At 42.4% G+C, this 18,765-nt stretch overlaps 1 protein-coding gene across 1 annotated transcript; it reads left to right on the forward strand.

Annotated features, from left to right (window-relative positions):
- Positions 1–868: 868 nt before the first annotated feature.
- Positions 869–14,255, forward strand: CMTM6 (CKLF like MARVEL transmembrane domain containing 6). The gene is made up of 4 exons (XM_050892366.1): positions 869–991; positions 6,822–6,998; positions 7,907–8,005; positions 9,525–14,255. The coding sequence occupies exons 1-4, from the start codon at positions 869–871 to the stop codon at positions 9,672–9,674; spliced, it is 549 nt and encodes a 182-aa protein (XP_050748323.1). The 3' UTR covers positions 9,675–14,255.
- Positions 14,256–18,765: the final 4,510 nt, after the last annotated feature.

Below are 18,765 nucleotides of genomic sequence, written 5' to 3' on the forward strand. Positions count from 1 at the left end.
TGTACGGCCTGCCGGTATGCATTCAGCACGGAGTGTGGCCCAACTGCTTCGCTCTGGCCCGTACTACTCCATCTGTCCCGTTAACGGTGGCCCTGGGCGGAGTTAAAAATAGCACCTACCTCATGGGTCCCTGTAGCACCCATCCTTCCACTTCACTGTGCAGGTCTGAAAGAGAGGCAGTGTCTCAACAGCCTGCTCTGTTCCCTCAGCACGTATAAAGCGAAGGTTAAGAAAGTAAATCGCCATCTTTTCTATCAGTAGATTGTATTGCCTGAATTTAAGTAAGTGAAGTATATCTGAACTTGACTATGAAGGACCATAATAGTTCTGTGGATAATACATTAGTAATGTAAAAGTGAATGTAACACACCTTTGCTTACATACAACAGGCTCGATCTACTTTTACATAGGCACCAAAAGCTGTAGCTTCTTTTAAAAGCTGATCTGGGCAAAAGTATGGAAATATATTAGTAGAGACTTGGGAATACTAGTGTTTTCTCTCATTAACAACAAGGAACATAAGCAGGGAGAGCTTTGGCTTAAAAAAATCCTTCTGATGTCGTAATCTCTTGTGACAACAGGAAAGTAAATAACCTTGTAAACTCTGCTTAATAAGCACCCCTTACAAAACTGAGAACAGCGCCAGCCCTGAGGCGACCCCTGCGCGACTGCCCCTCGGCACAGCCCCCCACTGCCCGCCCTCCCTCTCACGCCGCCGGGAGGAGCGATGGCGCTCGCTGCAGGAAGCGCCTTTGTCCCGGTAGGGCAGGCGGGCCGCCGCCTTCCTCTTCTCCTTCCCCGCCCCTCTCGCCGCCGCCGCCCTTTTGCTTTCGCTTTCCCCTAGCTGGCAGCCGGCGGCGGCGCGGCCATGGAGAACGGCGCCGTCTATAACGAGACCACCGAGCCGCAGGCCAAGCTGCCCCGCCGCCTCTTCGGCTGTACCCTGCGGCACCTGCGCGGATGGCGGCTGCCGACCAAAGTACTCCAAGCGGTGAGTCCCTTCCCTTCCTCTCCTCTCCCCTCCTCTCCTCTCCCCTCCTCTCCTCTCTTCAGCCCGGCGGGGAGCGGCGGGCGCGGCCGGCAGCGCGCTAGGCGGGGAGCGGGGCCAGGGCGGCCGTTGCCGCCCGCCGGCGGGCGGTTGCTGACTGACTGACCGCCTGCCCGCCCGCCTCCACAGGCAGCGGCCGTGTCGTCCGTCCCCCCCCAGCCCCGTGGCTGGGGACGTCCCGGGCCTTGCGCGGAGGGAGCACCCCTTGGCAGAATGGCTGCCTGGAGGAGGCAGGAGAGGCCGAAAATCGCACCGAGGTGCGCGGGGCTGAGACCGGCCGGGCGGCGGCGGGGTGGGGGTGAGCAGCTGGTACCGCGCCGCCGGCTGGGCCCGCTCCTTTACAGGTGTCCCTCCTTGCCAAAAGTGCAGCTTTGGTATAGAAATGAGCGTGTTATGATGGCCTCCGGCTTTAGGACAGTCCCCCGCTGCTTAAAAATTAAACTCTTCACTGGCAAAGCGCAGGCTGGGGGAGATGGCCGGACACGGGCTTCAGGGGAATTATTGCTGTCAGTCAGGAAAGGGCTTGCTCCACCGGAAAGCCTGACTTCAGACGTAGCAGAGGCAGAGCCTGCCTTTGCTGTTGGTCACTAAAGCTGCGCAGACTTGTAACTCAGCTGGAAAGCTGGCATAGTGCCTTATAATACCTTTGTCTGTACAGGTTCAGATTATTTTACGGTGGGGAGGTAAGAGGCTCGTTCCTTTTTCATGTTCTGGCTACAGGAGCAGGTGCTGACATCTGATGGTTGCGTGCGTCCTGCGACCAAGGTTCGGTGCTGCAGCTGGTGTGGTTCAGCTGCCTGCTGTCCTTATGGTTTAAAATCAGAGGGAAACCTCACAGGAAACTTAGTATTTTCTTCTGAGGGCCATGTTGGATTAAAACAGGAGGTAGAAGCCTTTGGTTGAATCTCAGGGTAGGGCAGTAGAACTGAGAAGGGCTTGCTGGGTCATCAGATCTAGACCTCCCTCTCCTGCCACCCCTGCAGCCCGTTTGTAAGCTTATCACACTGCACTCTCTGTGCTAAAATCGGGCGCTCGTTTCTCCCACGATTTGTGGTGGAAAATTGCACCAGAAACGTGCAGTGTTGATGGTGGCCTACTGTACGAGACATCGCAGTGCATCACTTCGTGTTGGGCAGTCCTGTGCCCACCAGGAAATAAAAGGCTTATATTCTGCTTTGCTTTTTGTGTAATGTTGTTCCTGAACTGCATTCAGCAGCTGGGCACATGATTCAGACTCCTCTTTGTTCTGCGCTCGGCGATGGGCTTTTCCAAAATGTGCCAGTGCGACTGCTGATAAGGATGCGAGGAGCATCATTCTTAAGTGCTGGCAGGGAGGTAGTGAAACCAACAGTGGGAAAGGGCAGCTGACTGTAAATGTGTGTCAGGGTACATTTTCCAGCCAACAAAGTGGCTTTTTAGTCAGATGTCTCATGCTCACAGGAATTGTAGGTGATTTCCAACCCTTCCTCATTACTTCACCATTGCAGAAAAGAGGACATTTGGTTTTTAAACTGTCTCGCACGCAGTGAAAACCCTCAACCAGAAACGTAAGATTCTTGAGTGCTGGTAAAGGTAACACTGTCAAAAATAATGCTTTTTAAGAGTGTTTAAAAAAATCACACCCAGGAATGCTTTAAATAAATAAATATAATAGGACATAAACTTTTTACTTCATCTACTGGAGACTAATAAAGTAATATCTGCTGGCTGTTGCTCACAGACAAGCAGATCATTTATATAAGTAGGTTCACCGACTAAAATAAACTGTTACATATGCAAATTTACTGGTGTACCAAAGTCTTAAACTGTTTACTTGAACAGAGGCATTATTTAAAAAGCTTTCTAGGTATGAAAAATGAAAATTATGCTTATCCTAAACAGGATGGATAGCTGCTTGATATGCTCCTAAAGAATTAGCAGTTTATGGCCTGTATGTGTCCTTCAACAAGAGGAAGAAGAAAATGGAATTATAGTCGTTCGCCCTCCTAATTTCCAACAGTTTTCCCCCCCTTTTTGTTTCCCTTTACCAAAATGCACAGATCTTGGAGTTCTTGGTCAAAACACTTTAAACAAGCCCCAGAAATTACCAAAAGTGGAAGCCTCAGTGTCTCTAGTAAGAGAAATGTTCCTGTTTTGGGAAAGTGTTGATTTTTGGAAATGTCAGTGATGGTGATGGTCATTAACATCTGTTAGCCTCGTGTTACAATAGTGATTGTGAGTTGTTATTGGGATTATGCACTGATAATCACTTGTGTGGACAGCCAAACAGGGTATTGCAGTCAGAAAATCAGCTGTCTTCATTATAGAAGTGATCAAGTGTTTTACAAAATACTGTGAAATCACCTGCAGAAAACTGGTTTCTAGACCTTAGAAATGCTTTTCTTCTGATTAATAATGGCATACATTGTAATCTTAGTCTGTTTTTTAAAGCTTTTTGGGCAAATTAAATAAGGAAAATGTAACTGCCAAAAGGATGCTGGGAGGCATGCTTATTGCATGGGTTTCTAGTTTTTTGGGGTTTTGTTTTGTTTTTTTTTTTTTTTTTAATATATAGGTGGAAGGTTTTTGGTAGTCCATGACTGGTTCAAATTCTGCACAAAGGTAAATGGCACAGCGCATATTGTGCCAAGACTGAGGTAGAAACAAATTCTTATCTAAAGCAGAAATACTTTTTATCAACTATTGTTTGACTTTAACCAAAATGCCCTAACTGGAAAGGAAAATTGTAATTCAGTCTTAAACATCTGCTCTTTTTCTGAGCTGTTCACTTCCTATAGTAGCCCTGATTGTTGAGACTTACAGAATTAATATGTGCACCCACCTGAATTAGAAGATTTTGTACTGGGAATACCACTGCCGAGCATTTTCACAGGCCTGTGGGAAAGTTGATTGATCTGCTTTTCTTTCATAGTATTCTTTTGTAGCCTTTCACTTACTAAATCTACTTTAGAAACTTGACACTTGTGTAGAAACTTCCAACAGTAATGTCAGTATTAAGCAGTAACTTCTTGCTGGTAAAAGACAGATGAAGTTGTTTAATTTCTGGTGTACATACAGACAGATGGGACTAATAATACCAAAAAAAAAAAAAAAAGAGTTAAAACCTGCATCTCCAACAATGCTTTTCCCTTTACAGCAAGCAGTGCACGCATATGGCGAGGTGTGGTTTTTCCTGCAGGAACCAGCAAGCCTGGTGCCAGTGCGTGTGTGTCCCCATGCACCTCTCTGCAGCCCATGCATGCTCTGAACCGTGCCCTGACCCGCCTGCCTGCCCACCAGCGCTGGCACTGCATCTGCAGCAGTGCAGGGCTCTGGGCAAGAGGGAAGGAAGGTGGCGGCTGCCTGCTCTGTCTTCAGGTGTTACTCTGGGCTTCAGGGTGAAAGAAACTCTGCCCAGAAGGTTTAGCTCTCAAGAAAATGAGGAACTACTGAGCTGCCCCTCTTCACTCGTTATTGACGGCTCAAACAAAAGCAGTAGTGATATTCTGGGCATTGGCTGCTAGGGATTCTGCATGGGATCGGTGTGGAGAAGGCAGATGTGAAAACAAAACAGAAGGAACTTCGGCTGCTTCATGTAAGCCTGTAGAGGTCTGCACTCATCCCAGGACTAATGCTGATGGATGAAGTTGCATCTCCGGCAGAATAGTTCTTGGGAAACGGAATGAAATGTGGAATCTCTTGGCTTGTTTAAAGTGGCTCATGTATTTATACTGTATCTAATAGCGGGATGTGACTAAAATGCAGGTGACTAATAGAGATGATAATCTTCTGGCTAATGCTAGAAAAACCTTCTTGCTATGTTATTTAGCTGTAACTATATAAACTGAAGTTAGGAACTGCTCTTTTAGTGGTATTTAAAACTATTCTTTTTTGTAGTAGGACAACAGAGTAATCCCTTTTGTTGCTCATAGTGATACCAAGAAGTAAGTTAAGAAACCCAAGCAGAACTCTCTGGCAGTTTATAAATGTGCTGTTGATACACTACTTCAATCAAAGTTCTTCAAGCCAAAGCTTTTTTAATGATGTACTCTGTTATTCAGCTTATTAATAAAAAAAATTAATATTGACTTGGACAAGTCCCACATAGGACTCCACTTGGTAAATCTCATTTATTTGACACTGAACCCACTCTTTGAGTGGGATTTTTTCCTACTTGTTTGTACACTCAGTGGAGAGGTTTTTTTCAGTTATTTAGATCATATTATGGTTATCTGGGCTTATAACCTGCTTTTAAGGGCAGGTTTATTTCCTTTCTGTTCTGTTTCATTCCAGGTGAAAGTGATAGCATTCAGTTTTCAGTGCTGATAAAAAGAGCTAGAACTATACATGAAAACGTATCTCACACTTTAGCTGACCTTGTGAAAAATGTGAAGTTGAAAGTCATTGGACGCAGCTGTAAGCAAATCTTTTGAAATGCAAAAAAATACTTAAAAATTGGAAATTCGGAGTTCAAAACATTCCTCGGACAGGCAGTGTAGTCACTGTTTTAGGTGCAAGGGCTGCTGAGAAGTTTGCCTTGCCAGCCGCAGTGGGAGAGAAGGGAAGTATGTGGAGGCCTGATAGTTATATTGCAGTTTCCCAGCTTGGGTTCTTTCCCTTTCTGCGATCCTGTTTACTTTATAAGATTGCAGCATTTTCAAAACATGATGCTTTGAAGTGCCCTTCTGAGGTCTGGCTTAGCAGGGGGAATTTACAGTTCCCACGTGCTAAATTGTTGTTCTTATTTTTACTGTCAGAAAACTGAAATCAAAGGCTGGTGGTTATTTTCCAAGAACAATTCTGAATTTTAGAATTTGATTTTTTTATTTTTTTAAAGAAGAACTGTCAACCTCATTATTGCCTGTACACTCTTATTAAAAATATGATCATTGTCCTTATATCAGTCTCAATTTTATGACCGAGTCTGATTCCTACTAATGGTTTTGTTTTAATTTGGTGAACTCCTTACTACAAGGATCTATAATCCTGTGTCAACTTTATGGGATGAAGCAAACTAGCAAGAAGTGGCCAAAATGAGAAAACATTTAAATAAAGCAATATTCTTTCTTGTACAATAAAACAGTAGAAAATCCAGCAGCAGATGTATGGTGACTGTACAGGAATTAACTCATGTTCTTTCCTCAAAACATACTGTGGCAGGAAGGTGAACATAAGCTTCTGCATAGATTAAACACTGTCCAACGCAGCTTAAACATAGTTTAAAGTTTTGGTTCCTACGAGTACAGATGAGCTTCTGTTGTTACTGGGTCATAAGCACATGAGCTATTAGCTACATGCACTTTCTCTGAAGTTTTATCAAGGGAGGTAACATCAGCTGTAAACTTTCAGGGAGGTAGGTGACTCTGTTGATGCCGTCCGCTTTCCTCCTCTGCCCTGAACCCAAATGCATTTAAAATTAAGTGCAGTTGTAAGTAGTAAGCAATAGCATTTTTGCTCGTTCTGAGTGGGATGTGTGCTCTCCATGCTGCCTGCCCCGCCTGCTTCCAACTGGCAATTGCACAAAACCACAAATTGGGAATCTTTACTTTCTAATCAAGAAGCCTGTATTTGGCAGTGTGTGCTCTGCTTACCCGAGTGTAGTTTATTGACCAACTTTAACACGAAGTGTAAACCGTGTCACTGTATTTCTGCCTGTAAGAAAATAGTGCAGAATTGTACTGGGTTCTTTGTAGGTTGAGGATTTTCCTTAGAGCCGTCTTTATTAATGTTCATATCAGAGACATCTGTTTGCTGAAGATATTAGAGACTTGATCCAACTGTTATTTGTTTGCAGATTCTCTCTCTTCTGGCTGTTATTTGTGAAGAAATTGTGGAGGATTGTATCAGGTGTGGCGGACTTTACTTCTTTGAATTCACAAGCTGCAGTGCCTTTCTTTTGAGCCTCCTGATCCTGTGTGTTTATTGCACTGATGTATATGAAACATTTGGGGAAGATAAAGTACAGAAAGTGGTAAGGAAATTTTTTTTTAAAAAACAAACCATTTCTTGTAAGTGCTTACAGACTACTGTGGAGTAAAAAGGCTATGCAGAATGAATCTCCTTTTCTTCTCTATTGAAAGGGTGGATTAAAGTAGCTTATAGTTAAAAAATGAGTCAACTTTGAGAGTCCCTTTTACATTGACAACTTTTCCAAAATTGTCATGTTGGTTACCTGCAGGATTTTAGGACTTGTGTGGAAGTCTTTCATGCAGACTAATACTACTGCGTAGTCATCGTATATATGTACATATACGGAACACAGTTTACTGCCAGCATGATACTTGTAACTTGCCTGTTTACCCTATTTTCCTGCTGGGTGTAGCCTACCTCATTCTTGGTAATCATCATACTTGTTACAGTTCGTGCTTTTATATTTCAGAAGATAAAGCAGTGGCACAAAGTTGCTCTGTAAAGTCAGTAAGAATATTATAGTGTCTTATGAGCATCCCTTCCTATTTGTCTTCAGAGCAAACAGTAGGGTTTTTTACGTGAAGGTACATGTAAGGGAGTGTAGTAAGAGACTTGAACGAGCACATTTACTTACAGGTTTCTGGTTTCCTAGATGTTTTACACAGGGAATAATGCTAGCATGGTTGACCTGAGCCTGAATTTGATTGTGAAAGAAGTTAGATGAAATGAATGAAATACTTAAAGAAGACAAAAACAGAGGAGTATGAAATGCAGACTCTTTGAAATAGTTGATAATGTTGAATGTTGTTTGGAATATAGCTGTACAATATATTTTCTGAAGCTCCCATTAGCATCAAAGTTTCAAAGCATAAATTCACTGGCAGATTAACTTAGCTGCTGTTATGATGATCCTTCTTTTATAGGTAGTATATCTACAATTCTGTAACATTCACTTTTTTATATTTGCAGAATTCTGGGGCCATGCTAGCCATAGGTGTCTCTTTTCTGTTAGCGTCAGTAGTGCTTGCTGCGACCAGCTCTGGGTCTGCTGTTGAAAAAGCTGCATGTGTAAGTCTTAAAATTGCATAATTTACTTTGTATTTATCTCGTATGTTAATTTCGCTGCCCTCTCAACCTTACTCAATTTGCAGGGAAGAAACTGGGCAGGAACAGAATTCAGTGCATTGCGACGTTTCAGGAGGAATTAGCTATTTCAGACCTTCCAGATACTTACTGTAGGAAATCCAAAGAGCAGGCATTCCTCAGGGTTGCTGGAAAGCTCTGCGTGCACTTGCAGCTCCCCAGCATTTGTGGCTTGCTTCTGCGTTCCTCAGACTTCACTGCCTTGGCTCCGTATTATTCCCTGTCATCTGTCACTGTTTCAACGTTGCCACCTCTCACAGCTTCCCCAGTTCTCCGATATCCTCTCTCTGAAATGCCTACTTTTTTCCTCAATTGTCCCTTCATAATGCCACCCCCTCACAAAGTCTGCAAGAAACCATGTCTTTTGCCAGGCATTATAAAGCATATGTGGAGAATGCTGACTTGCAAAGGCTGCAGTAAGAGCAGCAGTTTCCTCAGGGACAGAAATAGTTAGAAGAGCAACAGGGCATGCATCTCCCGGGGAACACTAAGGAGGCTCAGGGCAAGGCACTGAAGAGGCTTTGGGATACTGTGGATGTCATCATTCCTCACTCATTTGGGACTTCTTTTGAATAACCTTGGAATTGTGAATATGTGAGTTTAAAAGATCAAATTTTGATTTGAATGAGAAAAAAAATGAGTTAGAAAAGAAAGCAAAATAATTCTGTTCCACGGGCAGCACAAGCTATTAGAGATACAGACTTTTGTATAGTCATCTTCTGTGATGTTGATATATTAAAACCTAATGGTTGGAGTATAAAGTCGTTCAGGGTTTTTTTCTGGAGTTGGAAAAACCCCCAGCTATTGTGATTCAAGACTTACTAGTGTCAAATTGCTTTGGGCCAAACCAGTTGTGTAAAATTTAGGTAAAAGTTAGAATAATGCATGTGCGTGTTTCCTTGTTTGATAGAAGCTGCTAAAAACAACCTTCTCCTTATCACTATCTTGCCATGACTAATAATGAAATGTCATTAACAAAATGTCATTTCATCCCCCCTTGCTGACCCAGTAAGGACTTGCTGAGGCTCTGCAGATCTTATCTCCCCTCATGTTCCATGCGTTACTCTTCTTCACTTAGTCCCTTTAATCAGCAGCCATCTCTTGAATAAATATTCTGCTATACCACCAATGCCATGCTTCTTTAATAACTAATTTTTGGAATAAAATGAATATACTTTTACTATTAAGGGCTGTTTAGAACATATTGTACGGTTCACGCTTGATTAAGAGAATGAGAACTGTAAAAACTTTTGCATTAAATGTGCTAGAATTATGATTTCTGATCTGTTTCTAATTTAAATGGAACCACCGATTTAAGGACTGGAAACTTAATACATAAGCATTATTAACGTATGTAAATAGTCCAGCAAATCTCTCCCAACAATGTTAGAATATTGTTAATGTTTGTACATTTTAAAATAATGTATTCCTTTCACTTCCACAGGTGTTTGGATTTCTTGCAAGTATTGCATTTTTAGCTGAAATTGCTATAAAGCGTTTTCACAGTTGGAAACAAAACGTCGACAGACGCTCTGAAAATCCTGGCAACACTCAGAGTGCCACAGAAAATCAGCCGCTGAATAAACTAAGCTAACTTTCTGGAATTATTTCATTCTTTTTGAATGGAGCAAACTAAAATGAACTTTCAGTGCACTGTAGGTAACAACGTCTGTCTCTTCCTTCTAATCAATTTTGTACACGTTGCTCATCACATTTTTATAGATCCTTAGGTCAAGTAATGGCATATTGAGCATTATGTTCTAAGGTAACTGGTCCTGCTTAATAACTGGTCCTGCCACCTGTCCAGGTGACATACACTAAAAAAACTTGTGTCTAAATAGAATAACTTAAGGACAACAGTGTGCTGATTTGATTTTGACACAGGTGACTAATAAAGATTAATTTGTGATGCATAAATTCTGAGCTATACCCTAAAGATATTTTCTGTATAAATAGACCAGATACTTCTCTTTCGAGTTATAAATTAGTACAGCAGAATTCATTCTTGTACTTACTGGTCAAACTATGAATGTAAAAGGGATACCTAATTGGAGCCTTACAGAAATGCTTACCCTTACATAAGGGGTTTTGTTTTGGTTTTACTATTCATATGTCTCAGTTCTGTCTATGGAGATCAGTTTAATGGAATAGCGAGTGTAGGGGTTCTATGGGGAGGGTAATGTAATGGTATATTGAGGAGACAGTTTTGCACCCCATGATCGTCAAAGTTTGGACTTGTATGCCAGAATCTTCTTTCAGATTGTTTTGAAAGCTATAAAAGTTGCAGGAAGAAACTTGAAAAGCCAGCTGTGAGAGGAAAAAGATGAAGAATAAATATTTTCACGAAGTAACGCAAAAAGTGGCAATCTGAACATCAATGGGGAAAAACGTTACAGCAAGTTGGTACTATCCTGGTGAATATAACTTGCAAGGTTAATACCATATGCAGCTTGTTTATGCATAGTAAATGGTAAGTTTTGCCAGACCCCACCATTTTCTTTGTTTATAAATACGGCACTAGCTTGAGACTTCTTGCTACTGACTAGCTCAGTTGGTAAACAGGTAAATAAGCACTTGCACCCTTGATTTGTCTTAAAAGCCACAGGCTGTAGGACTGCAAGAAACACTACTGATGCAACACGTATCAGACAAGTGATGGACATATCAGACCAGATGTTGATGGCTGTAAAAGAAATGAAGTGGTGAAAAGGCGTTTTTCAGGTGTCTGAGGTAGAAGCAAGGCTGCTAGACCTCACTTAAGAGGAGAGCCTTCAAAAGCAGAGCAAATTGCTGTAAGCCAGGAGATGTTCCAAAATACCAAAGCAAATGAGAAAAAGCTGATTATGCAAAAACAGTTCTTGTTTGAGTGCTCATGACATTTGCCGTGTCTTCCAGGCATTAACTCCATTTCATCAATACCCTAGTCTGACAAATTTATAGTCCTGTAACCTGTTGTGGCAGCATTGAGACTAAGCCCTCCAGAAATTGGCTGAGCAAGCTGTATTTGGAAAAGGATGAGGAAGCTGTTGTAAGACAAAGGACTGTAAAAGGTCAAAGTATTTTTCCAGTGCTGTCACTTTCTGATCAATGTTAGTTTGTGATGTTCTCCCTCTAAGCTCTGAGACTTAAGCCTAACACTACACTTTGCTTGGAGGATGTAAAATTTTCACAGGTGGTGTGAAGCATCAAGTTTTAAGCTGTAGCTTGGTTTCGGACCCATGCGTAAAAGACACTTTCCTTCATAGAATTTCCCGCTTTGTGAAGAAGAAGTGCTCTTTGGACTGGCTTTTTTTTTTTCTTGTATTTATTAGTGTCCATTTGCACTAAAACCTGATCTCAGTCTAGGTGTACAGGGCTTGCTGTAGCTGTCTCTGAAAACTGGGTAGATTAGAGATGTTTTGTTTACAAGCAGTGTTACTGGTGATACGAAGCTTGCCATAATGAGAAATATCTCCACTATGATTTGCAATGTCTTACTTCGGGGATTGTGTCCGTATCTATGATTAACATTCTAAGGGTTTTTTTTCTTTTTTTTTTTTTATTGCCCAGAATTCTACTGAATTTGTTTTCACATCAAAATGTCTATAGTCTCTAAATCTTGATCTATAATTAAAAGCTGTAAATATAGTGTAAGAGTAACACTGTGCTGCTGATATTTATTAAGCAATGCAGCACCACGACAGGACTTTTATCTTGAGGTAACTTTTCCTGTAATTTTTCTCAGCTTGAAAATATGTGACGAGTTCTGGGTTTTGGTTGCTTTTTCTATAGACTTTTCCCCACCTAAGTGCTTTGTCCATTCCTGAATTGGACATGCTGGTACTGAAAGGGATCTGTAAACACACCTCTCTGCCTTGGCCTCCCTATCTGTATCATCTGCTGCTGATACTTCAGAGAGAAACTGAAATACAGAGCAAGTTATTTTTATGAAAAGGTGCCACAAGGAGTTGGTGTCAGAAGAAGTGACGCTGAGATCTCCTGACTCCCATGATCTGACTGTTAGGCTTTTTGAAACAAATACTGCCAACCTTTGCGGAATGGTTTGATGGATTCTCTTACTACATACATGCTGGCATCCCTGGCATGTTTTGGGTTGTTAGAGTGAGGGGGTTTTGGCATGTTGTTCATTTTCATTTTAGCTGTTCCAAATAGGTAGTTTATACCCATTCTTTCACCAACGGACTGATCCATGTATAGATTTGAGGATCAGATTCCATCTCTGCCTGAAAGGGATGCAAGCGTTGCCATCAGCTAATGAAAACGACAAACAGTAGTCTTTGGGAAACTGGTTAGTTGTTTTCCCGTATGTCACAGGAGCTTACTAATAGGAAGAGTCCTGCTATTCTTTACAATAATACATACTGCTCTAGTCCAGATGCTGTTTAGCTGGCATTAATCTGTCACATAGTAGTTAAATACTACAGGCAAGTCACGTAGTGGTTATAGGTTTAAGGCAATTGCTAAATTGTTGCTTCCAGACCAGTTGTTGGCTAACAAAGCACTTTCTGCATGGTGGTACTATTAATCCTAGGCTTGTAAGTATGAAATGTTCTTTTTGTTCCGTTTTAAAATAGTTGAGAAGCAGGTTTGCTAGTGTATATGCTGTTCTCTGCTTCTGTGAGGTCATTTCCTTAACTGTTTTATCAGCTTCCTAAGATAAAGGGGCAGGTGTGTGTCCCTCCTAGCTCCTCTGCCCTCACAGGCTAGGTGGGGGAGAGACTTCCTTGCTGCAAAGGCTGAGTGGACTGGTCTCCTGCAGTCTTGACATGCCCGCTTTGATGCTTCTGGTGTCACATCCAGGCTTTGAGTGTCTGTCTTTTAATTAGACTGATCCCAGAGAATGTCATTGGAGCTGGATTAAACATCTGGTTTTGTAGGAGCTCTGCGTGTGTGGCTGGATGTCTCTTACCCCTCCCGTGCTCTGTCAGCAAAGCGGTCTGCTTGTTTCCCAGCCTGCTTCTGATGAAATCAGCCTACTTTATTTAAACCAGCTATTTAAATTGCTTACATTAAGGTGGCTGATTTTGACTGAAGTGGATTAGGGATTTGTTCAGGAGAGTGGTGGGAGCTCTGGCAGAAGTGCTGTTACAAGCAACTGTCTTAAATTTCTTCTTCTGTTTGCAAAGTAACCATCTCTGTACAATCTTAACTGGTAGTAAAACCTGTGGAAAGAAGCAACTGGCCCCGTACATCTACCTGGGGATTGTCTTCTCCCTTCTTCACCACGGTGCTTGGCAGCGGTGTTGCGAGCCTGCTCAGACACATTAAAAGCTTTCGTCTTTTCCAGTTGAGCCCATCCAAAAATATTTAAAGGCTCTGCACCCACTTTCAGGCTTTGTTTACAGTGCCTTGAGAATCAGTGCAGAGGATTCTCCAGGACATGTGAAGACTTGTTAAGTGACTGGACTGTTTCTCCTCTTAAAATCTGCACATGCGTTGTGTAGATTGTGAATGTTAATTTTTGTGTGTGGTGTTTAGCCCACATGAAAATCACAATGCTACCAGTGACCTTTGGGTTCTAAATATGTGAGGAAATTGTGCCTTACTGCTTGCACTCGGTGCTTAAAAATAGCAGGGAAGGCTTGTAGTCTTACAACCGAGTTCTATGTTTGCACCCTCCAACTTGAAAAAGCAGCGAGCTATCTCACACAATTCTGAGCTCTGCACAAGATGTTTTTGCATAATGGCCATCATGGTGATCTTCATTCAAATTTGTGCAATAAAAATACCAGGCTTTCTACACTGAAGGGAAAGAAATACTTTGTGAAATTTTTGAAAGATTATATAAAAGTGTAACGAATCAAGATGCTGGTAGTGTCTTTAAGATGGAAATTCATCTTTGTTTTAGTCTATTGCTGTAAACATAAGCAGTTCTCTAGATATTAAATTTTATGCTGTTCAGAACTATCTATCACTTTTAATACCTTTGAGAATTTAAGGGACTTAATGATTATTAAATCAGGATGATAACAGTGATTTTATATATATAAAATTTCTATACAGTTTTGTTGCCAGTGTTGCCTTGAATTTCCATTTCAATAATTTTGAAATGCTTAAATATTTTTTCCATTCTAAACCTGTGGTCTTTTTTAATTTATTATGCATTTTTGATCTTAAGAACTTTCTAAAATACTTTGTAGTCATTTTTTAAATAAAATATTAGTGAATAACTTAAGTACTTGTTTCTCGTTTCTGCTGCTATGATTTGGTGTTGCTATATAGTTCTCCCAGAGCCAACCATAGGAAATAACATCATTCTTTGTTCCTGGTTTGGAGGAAAGAGCTTGCATTAAGTTTGCCTGTTACTGGGGAAGAGGGTCCAATGCCGTGGTCTATATGTCACTGTGACAAGCGTCATTCAAGTGCTGCTTTCCTATTGTCTTGATTAATTGGAGCTGAAAAAAATAAAGTGGCAGACTTGCTAAAGGAAGGAGCACAAACTAGCAAAAGGTGTTAAGAGCAAATAATTTCTTCTGGTGTAGAAAAATGCAGGTCACCGAGTTACTTGGTTGAGGGGGAGCCGCTGGATCCTTTAAAAACGTTTGTCTGATTGTCAGTGGTAGGGGGCAAGGAAAAGGAAATAAACCTGCATGCTTTCTGGCAGGGTAGCTTTTTTGTTTCATAATCCTACAGATTGCTTATTACCTGGTGGTCATCTTGTAAACAGGAGGAGAACGGCACTTTCTTCATTGTCAGCACTGAAATTGGAATGCCACGGTATATTTTTCTTTATATCGTAACATTAAAGGTGAAATTGTCTCTGTGATGAATTTGCCAGAGATGAGTGTAGCTGTAAGGATTCATAAGCTAAAAAGGTCTCTAATGCTTTTAATTACATTTGAAAACTAGATGCAAGAAAATAGTCAAGGCAAAATATTGCATTAAAAGGGTACATTAGTGGTGGATTTACCCAGCATGAGAAAATAACTCAGAAGTCCTAAGAAAGATTAATAAAGGTTTAATAATTTGGAGCATGACCACACAGTTTAAGTCCGTGTTATTACTAGCATCATGAGAACTCCTTTCTCAGGAGCGTAATCCAAGTTAGTTTACTGTAAATTATCAGAATAGCGCAGCAGGGTAGAATCGAGGCGGGTAGTCTGCGGCTTTCTGTTGTGAGTGCACAGGCACCACCTGGTCGCTGCTGTCCGTGCATCTGTTGTTCAAGGCACTTCCGTGTGCCCTTGCTTTCAGGTGGGCCCTCTCCTTACAGCGAGGCGCACGACCAGCCACCTGCTTTATCCCACAGCCTCCTTCGTGCTGTCGCGCAGGAACCAAGCAAGGTTAACTACTTGGCTGGGTTTTGGGGTTGACTTTTCTTTGGATTCGGAATAGCTATTCTTTGCCTGCTAAAGGAAGCACAAGGCCAGCAATGGTTTTTTGCATCCTGGTCGTGCCGTCCGCACGGTGCGGTTGTCTGGGCAGGCATCTGCTGAGACGCTGCAGGAGAGAAGTTTGCCCACAAGAGGGCAAAGACGATCCTGTGATTGAAATTATTTGGTCTGGAGGACTTCGCCCTCTTCCCACCTGTATTTTCAGTGGAGTTGAAGCCCCCTTGCCCTCTTTTTTTGTCAGTGTGGCTATGAATTGAACGGTGCATTTTAGTGATACTGTTTCCAATCATTTGCTTATTTCTCAAAATGTAGCCTGAAGGTTTTTTGATAATATAATCGGATCAGTATTGTCTCAAAGAGATCCTTTACCTAAGCAGTTTGAAAGGGTTTTACTTTTACTCATTTTTGTTTTGTAACCTGTCAAGAGATGTTTTTAAAAATTCCTTTTTGTTACAAAGTCAGGCTGCAGCTGCATGACTACATCTGCACCTACAACACTGTACTGTGGCTTTGAAGATTTTTGTGGTCTGTACTACGCTGTGGTTTTCAATGAAAGGTCTGTGGATCACGGGTGGGAGAACAAAGGAATGGGGAGTACCTGGGCATTTCCTGGACTCTTGGGAAGTTAAATGAGAGAAGCTTATTATCCAAAAAATGCAAATTATGCATGCTGGAAAAATATCAGGGTCCACAAACAGAAATGTTGGCAAGCATAGCTGTAAAGCATGCCAGACAGGGGTTCTTGCAATTCCAGTCCTCTCCAGGCACTCCAGCGAAACTTGCTTTGACGAGCCCGTGTCCCCTGATCACTCATTCGGTTTGTTTCTTATGACCTATTATCTCTTGGCTGAATATTAGAACAGGACTGGGAAAATAAAACAGACTTGGCTGTTTTGAAGTTGGCAAGTCCTGAGGTGAGAGTCAGGGCTTCACAAGGAGGCGACAGCGTAAGCACATTCTTCTGTAGCATGACTCATGTGCCAGATGAGGACAGCAAATACCCAGTCAGGTATCCGTTGCTAGATGTGCTGCATGAAAGCATGTCATATTCTGCAGTGCTAAGTTTGGGGTGTACTTCAGAACTCTCTTTTTAGTCCTCACTTGGACTTACTGAAAGCATAATACCGTAAGACAAAAGCATGGCAAGTTTTTTATTACCATATGCCCTACCCTTGCTTAGAGAATGGTGGAATGTTGCTCAAAATAATGCAAGTCTGCACTACAGCCCTCCTTTTAACTACTTCCTTTGCACCAGCTGTCACTCTTCCAAAAATATCAGTGCAGACACGATTCTGAAATCCCTGTTCATGTTGAGCTGTAGGTAAGGAAGGAACAGTAACTTAATTGTTCTGTGGTCTCTGCCCACCTCTAACCAAAGATGTGGAGCTGCTACCCTGGTGTAAGCAATAAGGCATCCTCAGAAAGGAGGACAGACTCACACCACTTCTATTTTTATTGTTAACACAACACCCATTTTCACTCTCCTATGGCTGTCTGCTCTGTTTCAAAGGCTGCAGATCGCTGGTTATTCCCATTGTTAAAGCCCTGCTTCCCATTCCTGTCCCTCAAATCTAAACTAAACTTCCCTATCAGTGCAATTCGTAGCAACAGGAGCTTTGGCTAAAGCTCTGCCTGCTAGTTTCTCAAAACAGCTGGGATAAAGTGGCTATGGAGGTCTATCTGAGGGGGTACAATACAGCTCGAGGAACAACTGTCTCGTTAACGTAAGCCTGTCTTGTTTTCTGCCTCATAGTCCTCTTGCTCAGAAAGGCTTGTTTTATGAATGAACAAATGTTGTCCTTGACTTGATACAGTTTTTTAATTGTAAATGCTTGTTTCTGGCAATTGTGCCTCTCATTTGAGGGTAACAAGGGCATAATTATTCAGCTCTCATGCATCACAAACTGCTGAGCATGAGGTATTAATGGAGTGCTTTGCTGCCACCATAGCTTAATAGCTACAGCTGCAGCATTGTGCTCTTGTTTGGCTGGGGTTCATGAAAAAGGGGGGATGCAGATCATTAAGTTTTATGTTAAGAGTGATTTACAGATGTAGAAATAACAGTAGACTGTGCTAGATGGACAAAGCACTTCTGATTTAAAAGGAGCTATTATACCAGCAGAGCTGTGATTCGTACTTGTGGTGGTACGAAGCCACCAGCACTGGTCCACCTCATACAAGCCCCAATAATCTCAATAAAAGAAAGTTGTGTTAGTGTAATTGTGTGTGCTGGCAGGGCTGGACTGCGGGAGGGGGGAAATCATACCCTACCATCACAGCTGGCTAGCAGATGCCATACGGGGAAGCTGCAAATGGATGCTTTTGGCTAGCTACAGGCTTTGAGGTGGTACACAACTCCTAGCCTGGTTTCTTCCCATCCACCCAGCTGTCGCGTTAGCTCTGTTCAGTGCTGAGATGCAAGTGCTGTAATTAAGAGGTGGGTGTTGCCCTAGCTCCACATGGGAAAGTAAAAGGGGTATCTCCTCAGCCTTACCTGGTATGTTCCAGCTGGGAGGCCAAGCTCCCTCGGTAGCTGATGGAGGAAGAGGCACAGCTAGAGGGTGAATGAGAGGGGAAGGGTAACTCCTGCACTCTTGAGTCACTGCTGCTGTGATTTACTCTTGCCCTTCTCTTTCTTCATTGAATACGCAAGGGAGAATGGCTGGGTACTAAGGCTAGTCCCATGCAACTAGCCTCCAAGACACACTGTGCTTTTCCCTGGAAGAACGGTATTTACTCTCTTTGGGCTGTAAAAAAAGGTGCAGGATGAGTGCTTCTCTAATTTCCTAGTCTGTCCTTGTATGCCTAAGGGTTAGGTGCCTTTAAGTCTACACCTGTGGGGTTTTTTTTCCCCAGGGTTTCTAGAGTCTTGCTACAATTCCTCCTATGCCAAGAGGCCTGCTTGTCTGCTGTTGCTCTTCCTGCACAAGTGCAAACATGTAAGAAAAGAACAAGTGGTTCAGACATACTTAGTTTAGCAATGACTCTACGTTAGTGGCTTGGGGAGATTCACCCATGTGGGGAGAAATGCCCCACCACTCTGCTTGGCCTACTGTTGTCTTTCTGGTAGCCCCTTCATCAGCCACAGAAACATGCAGGTGTTTCCTTCACCACCACGCATTACCTTTTTCTACACATATCCACACATGCAAAGCACAGACCACTCAGTCTGTTCCTTTTCTTCTGTACTATTCCCTCTTTTCCCCAGGTGCTTGGTTTGCCGCACAGCTGCCTGTCTACCTTTGCAGTGTCCCAGCCTGTGGGCACACGTCTCTGGAGTCACAGGCGAGAGGGGCTCTGAAGGTGATGTACGTGGCAGCGCCTCTGTGCACCAGGCAGGGCTGAAATAAT

The sequence above is a fragment of the Gymnogyps californianus genome, chromosome 2 (genome assembly GCF_018139145.2).
Source record: "Gymnogyps californianus isolate 813 chromosome 2, ASM1813914v2, whole genome shotgun sequence".
NCBI classification, from domain to species: domain Eukaryota; kingdom Metazoa; phylum Chordata; class Aves; order Accipitriformes; family Cathartidae; genus Gymnogyps; species Gymnogyps californianus.